Source organism: Coptis chinensis, chromosome 2 (assembly GCF_015680905.1).
Source record: "Coptis chinensis isolate HL-2020 chromosome 2, ASM1568090v1, whole genome shotgun sequence".
Lineage (NCBI taxonomy): Eukaryota > Viridiplantae > Streptophyta > Magnoliopsida > Ranunculales > Ranunculaceae > Coptis > Coptis chinensis.
The window spans coordinates 23,813,962-23,820,606 of NC_141457.1; the positions used below are offsets into that span (position 1 = coordinate 23,813,962).

The window sequence follows — 6,645 nt, forward strand, 5'->3', positions numbered from 1 at the left end:
ATGAGTAGTTAATATAATTTTCATATCTCATAGTTATGCATAGTTGCTAATATTTTTTAGAATAATTTAATATAATGGCACCCATTCGTAGAACACGTTCATATGACAAATCTGTTCAAGTGAGAGTAGTGTATTATTTGAGGATGTGGAAACAATCAATCTGTTTTAGTGATTTGTACACATTAGTACGTAAGCTGAGCGGTGATGATTTACTGCTAAATCACAATAAATCTAATAAAACTATTATACAAGCTAGATCGAGTTTAAGATAATTCCATTTGAAAATTACGGATTAATATCCTAAATCACAAAGTGAAGAGGCTATCTCAATTTGATCCCTTAGTTTCCAAATACTTATGCACCATAATCACTACCCATTAACGTATTTCGGTTTATTTTTAATAAAAATATATTGTGATTCGAAAATTTGCTGCTAAATCACCATAAATCTAAAAAAACTATTATACAAGCTAGATCGAGTTTAAGATAATTCTATTTGAAAATTACGGATTAATATCCTAAACCACAAAGTGAAGAGGCTATCTCAATTTGATCTCTTAGTTTCCAAATACTTATGCATCTTTATCGCTGCTCATTAATGTATTTTGGTTTATTTTCAATAAAAATATATTATGATTCAAAAATTTGCCGCTAAATCACCATAAATCTAAAAAAACTATTATACAAAGCTAGATCGAGTTTAAGATAACCTAGATAACCCAAATTTTCAAAATTATATTTGAAAATTATGGATTAATATCATAAATCCTAGATAACCCAAATTTTCCTTCTGCAATTAGATAGAAGCTTACTGCTAAAGAACAGTTTTTTTATCACATCCCCAGGACTGCATGCTAATCAATCATGTCAATCATGCTACAACTACAGGAGTAAGCATCCAAAACAGATCATGTACATATGAAGTGTTCTAAACCTTATTCACAAAACATTTGAAAGATCTTTATTTGAAAATAGGATTTCAATTGATACAAATAACAAAATTTAATTTCTAGGCAGTGAGTCTCAGTCAAAAAGCACCAAAAATCAGTTAAACAGGTTAGTCAAGACTTTCGTACCACCAGAATAAGAGTCAGAAGAGTACTTGTACAGTGCGGATACAGTGTACTTAATCCTCCGTGAAGTTCAGTTTATTCCTTTCAGCAGATGGTTCTCAGCATCAATCCACTCACCTTTGTGTTTGTCTTCGATCACTATGTATACTTTTCATTAAAGGAACCTATTGCAACAGAAAGACAAAAAAAAACCAGAAGTAAATTAACAACTGAGCATTAGCATTTCTCCTTTCTAAAATGTACTCAGATGAATGTGTGGTAGCTCCATCATTGCCATGCAAGAGAAAAGAGCATCCATTTGCAGATAATACATAACTGACTAGCACTACAACCTAGTTCTTGTAATCAGGATTGTCCCGGAGTCCAAGTTTTTCAAGACAAAAGAAGTATGACTCCCAATCAGTTCTTCGGAGATATCTAAGAAGCTTCTTTCTCCTTTGGACCATTTCGTGAAGACCCTTCAGAGAATGCTTATCCTGCATCATATAATGCCACACCTTCTTACCATTTGCTTAAAGGAGAAAAGTTATAGAATTTATATCCCCAGAATGCAATATATGGAAAGATGTACTAATAGCAACAGAACATAGAACCATGGTATTAAGTTTTAAATGGAGGCTTGGGGCTACCAAAGTGATCCTAATGCTTAATGTTAAGATTCTAAGAAACAAAATATCATCAAAAAATATAAACTAAAAATAAAGTTCAAGAGAGCATAATAGATCCCTCCCACTCTCCCCACACACACACACACACACAGACACCACAAGAGAGAGAGTGAAATAAATAAAATTCCAATCTATCCCACTATATAATCTGAAATATGGGATTCCTTGTTATGAGGCAGTTATGTGAATTACCAAATTGGTCTTTCAGAGGAGCATTGCCAACCCAAACATCCATCCAAAAGGAAATAAAAATGTCAACATGGGTAAGTTTGGTTTACGAAAAACTCATTTTCAGGATAATACCCTACAAACTGCATATCAAAATTGTCTTTAAAGTGCAAACTCAGATATCCATTTTCTGAAAATATGATTGCACTAGCTCAATAAATCCAATTCCCACAATCTATATGGAGAAGCCCCCGTATGGCCGAATATGTCCCTCCTTTATTCCTCTCACTCTTAGGTTAATTGGCATCTATAAAAATGTTACATTCAGGTTATCTTTGTAGTTTGTATATTGATATCCAGCACCCAAAAACATCTACCCACAGAGTTCAGCCCAATCTAAAATTTTAACCCGATCGAAATTCGTTTGCAAGTTGAAGAATTGTGTACCATTCAGTTTCATTGTTGAAAACCAAATTGTTAATGTTAAATATTTCAGAATAGGGAAAATCTATATGGTGACGAGGTCGTATCCACACACAAAAAACCCAACTAAATTTCTTAGGTGTCTCTCTCAATGTGAGTAAATCTGCGAGTAAATTTTCATGAGTCCCTGGATCCTGATGATACTCGAGACACAATAATAGGACCTTCTTAGTGACACGCAGTATCAACAAATATTACATGGAAGGCAAGGACTGACGAGGTACACATTTGCTAGGACTAGTAATTAAACCAACTAAATATACAAATCAATCAATGGTGAACACAATTGACTTACCTTGAACACGTGAAGATCCACAATCTGACTCTTTCGTCTTAAACTCATCTCTCACTTTTTTGAGCTCCAACTTCAGCTTCTCTGCAGATGACATGTTATCCAGATGGAAAAACTGCATGATACAGAAGTGGTTAGATATAATATAGACCCCCACTCTCTCTTTTTCTGTTTTGGGAAAATAACAAAAGACCCAATCCTGTGGCAGACTACGTACAATATTTAAAACCTCAAATTCTAGGGGTCCTTCTAATGACTCATATTTTAAGTTAAAACGACACAATACAGCAAAGTTTGCTTCTACAGTTCTACTGTTATGGTGTAATTACTTGCAGTTTGAAACTCATTGTAAACCCTAAAAGAATAAGTGAAAAAGATAAATGTAATAGAATAAGTGTCTAATATGTTTGTTGTTGCCACTAATATGCAAAGTAAACCCCCAATTTACTTAAAGACTGTATCCTGCCTTCACCACTAACAACTAAACAATTCCTATTATTTGCTACTGAATTATTTCTTTCTAGAAATCAGTGCGTACAACATTGCACGTTGAAAATGTTGAGATTGCATGTTGAGCATGTTCATTTAATAAATCATCCACACTAAGATGACAAAAAGGAAAAACTGGTATGGATACAAGTAAACAGGAAGCGGATTTACCTAAAACTTAAACATAGCTGCCCATACAGGAATCCTATACTACCAAATATGATAATGAAATAACTCAAAAGAAAGAAAAAAAAAAAAGGATCTTGAATGCAACGAAACATATAATTTTGTAATCATCTTCTGCCATTCATGACATATGTGCAATCCTATTGATAAAATAAATAAGAAAGGTGCTAAAATTAAGCTTAAGAATGTAACTGCAAAAATGTAAAAAGAAGAAGGTAAGACAGTATAATAGTGTTTAAAATTGAATGTGTTTTACCACATACAAGTATCAGAAGTAAAGGGAAATATAGATTGCAAAAGCCCAAACACCAACTTTCGTAAAACCTTTCTTATATCTGCTTATAGATGCAACAGAATATACATAATAACAGGGTACTTTTGTTTATATGTTGGTCATATTGTAAGCAGGGCCGGCTCAAGCCAAAGTGTGGCCTTAGGCGAGGCCTTTATTTGCGAGGCCTTTATTTCTCAGGCCATCTATAATCACCAAAAAAAGTTCACTGTATATTCACAATTTTATTATAAATTAAGAGCGAAAATCTAGTATCATGACTCAAATCGAACGAAAAAACGACAAGAACGTAACCAAATAAACATCAAAACTATAAATAAATAAAATAATAGATTCATATTGAAATAAAAAAACAAAAACAAAACAAATTTCACAAAAACTGTGAGTATTAGATGATGAATTGATGATTAACTGTTTAGAACTCAAAAGTGAAATTGACAAACGGTTAAACTTGAAATTGGTGAAATAGAACAAGTGAGAGAGAAAGATTTAATGAGAGAAGTGTAATGACAATTTCTTTAATTAAGACAAGTTAATTAAGATAGAAAAGAAGAAAATGCATAGAATGTGGAGATTCTTTCACTAAACGTGGGATTTTCCATTTGTTTTTATTCTTCCAATGAAACAATTTGATTAAATGAGCACACTCCTACAAAAACTGAAATTACTATGCGCTTGTAGTCATTGGATTCATATTAATACATCGGGATGTCATTTGTACGGTGGACTATTGGATTGTATACACTCCACATTAATTCACTCCGAAATTTAGTGCGTGGATAGAAAACCCATTTGTAAATAAATTGACTATCATATCCTTTTTTGGTATTTTTTTCTTTATAAAATTAGGTAATAATAAACAAATATGTGGATAAATTAGGAAATATGAGGCCTTCCAAATTTGAGGCCTTAGGCGGCCGCCTAACTCGCCTAAGGGTTGAGCCGGCACTGATTGTAAGTATCAGGAAATATAGTTTCCAAAGGCCAGCTTACTAGGACATCTCTCTGGTCATGACATTATGGCACCCTTCCTCATAATTTTCACAGGGCCCATGCAAAGATGAGTAAAGGGTTGACCTCAAATGGGGATGATCATGTTCTCTTTGTTCAATTGGCAAACAAAGAATGAAGTCCTTGTCGTGGAGTTCAAATAAGTATTTTCTAATAATACCACAGGATTATTAGACTAGTCTTTTCAATTTTATGGTATCCGAAAAAGAGTATTTATTGAAAATTGTGACATCATCACCCACACAAAACACAGCCTAATCTCATCTCCATACATGATGTCTACAAAATTGTCTACCAAAAAAAGGGTGTCATAATTGTTAGAAAAAATGAATTTGCACAAATCCATTAAAATATGAATGAGTAGTTTGTCTCCCAAGTTACCCCACTTGAGATGAAATGAGTTTTTTCTTGAAACAGTACGTAATGTGAGAAAAACCTTTTCAAAATGATGCACTTGTTTGAAACAGTGCATCATGCGAAAAAGGTGCGAATTATCGAAATAGGCAACCGGTTCAAGCTTGATTGCTTTTATCTTTGAAATGGTGTGTCTTTTCGAAACATGTGACTTTTCAAAGAGTTGCTTACTTTTTCCCAAGAGTCACTGTGTTGTTTCGAAGAGGCACCACTCACCTATAAATAGTGGATGAATTTGGAGAGAAAGATATACCAGATCACACAGAGTTCTGATCTTTCTCTTCTCCCCCTGTTCTTAGTCAAATACTATGTTGTGTTCGCTGAGTCTATAGAATTGAAGTGCTAGCTTTTTATAGAAGGAAATCCGTTCTATCTTGGGAGATAGTTTCTTATCAACCTTCAAACACCGTGAGGGGGAAAATCTGTCTTAAGGACATAGTGAATCTTCACTAGGCTCGGATTTAATCATTGGTAAATTAAGTTCATTAGTTGAACTAAAAGGTTTGTTTGTTTGTTGATATTAAAGGTTTGTTCATATTCACGAATAGCCATAGAAATAAGTTAACAATCACTTGCCTTTTCAACTAAGTGCTCCGTTGGAGGTGTCAACATAAAGCTTGGAGTTCCTCCTAGCTAGATGCCCCAAGATGTCATTCCTTTGCACAAAAAAAAAAAACAACAGCAACAGCAACAGCAGAAAGAAGAAGAACTAGTCAACTACATAACTATGATAATAACGCCTAAAACGCAAGCAACGAAATAGTTTGATGTTATGACTGCAATATTGCATGAGCTCGGAGGCTCACCCCAATACCTATGCCTTTAGTGGTATAGGAGCAAACCTCCATCTCACCATCTGATAACTATTTCATTTAGCACAGTAGTTTATACGCGATCAAAATAAAGACTTACTTGATGATTTCTTAGTCTTTTCATCTGACTCCCGGATCTTCACGAAGCATTCCCATAAGTCATTAAAAAATACACCCCCAATGCTCGAATTCAATACTTTGTCCTAACTTTTCCTCAGCTTCTTTAGCCTCTCATTTAACTCCTCCAAAGAGAACCAATTCTTACCCTTAATTTCATCAGGCCTAAGTTGTTGAAGCTTCTCCCCAAACTCCGCATAACTATACATTCTCACAAACCCGGACTGTAACGGCTGTGCTGGCCCTGCATCCGTTTTAAGCAAAGACAGCGGAACCGTTTCTGATCCACCCATTATAACAGAAGATCATTAGGTTCCATCTTTAAAGCAACTAGTATATTATTAATCATTCAAAGAAATAATGAATGCAACACCTTCTGTATCATCATTAGACCTTGTGTAATGAAAGCTCTAGAGAGTAATTAAATATTTGTTTTCATCATTTTCAATCACTTTAGGTTTGAACAATTTATATGTATGTATACAGGCAGAATGTTCTTTTCACAAAGTACACGTGTAAAAAAAAAAAGTAGAAACATGATCATAAACAGTAAAAAAACAAAAAAATGAAATATGAGGGAAATGAAAAAGAAAAGAAGAACACCTTGATCATATGCATGCAACCCAGTTTCACGTCGCGA

The 6,645-nt window shown here is 34.0% G+C and overlaps 1 protein-coding gene across 1 annotated transcript; it reads right to left on the reverse strand.

Moving 5' to 3' along the window:
• Nucleotides 1-938: 938 nt before the first annotated feature.
• On the reverse strand, nucleotides 939-6,298 carry LOC147515447 (uncharacterized). The gene is made up of 4 exons (XM_086592915.1): nucleotides 6,097-6,298; nucleotides 5,653-5,705; nucleotides 2,688-2,799; nucleotides 939-1,584 (listed from the first exon to the last, which is right to left on the reverse strand). The coding sequence occupies exons 1-4, from the start codon at nucleotides 6,296-6,298 to the stop codon at nucleotides 1,406-1,408; spliced, it is 546 nt and encodes a 181-aa protein (XP_086449041.1). The 3' UTR covers nucleotides 939-1,405.
• Between the last annotated feature and the right edge of the window lie 347 nt (nucleotides 6,299-6,645).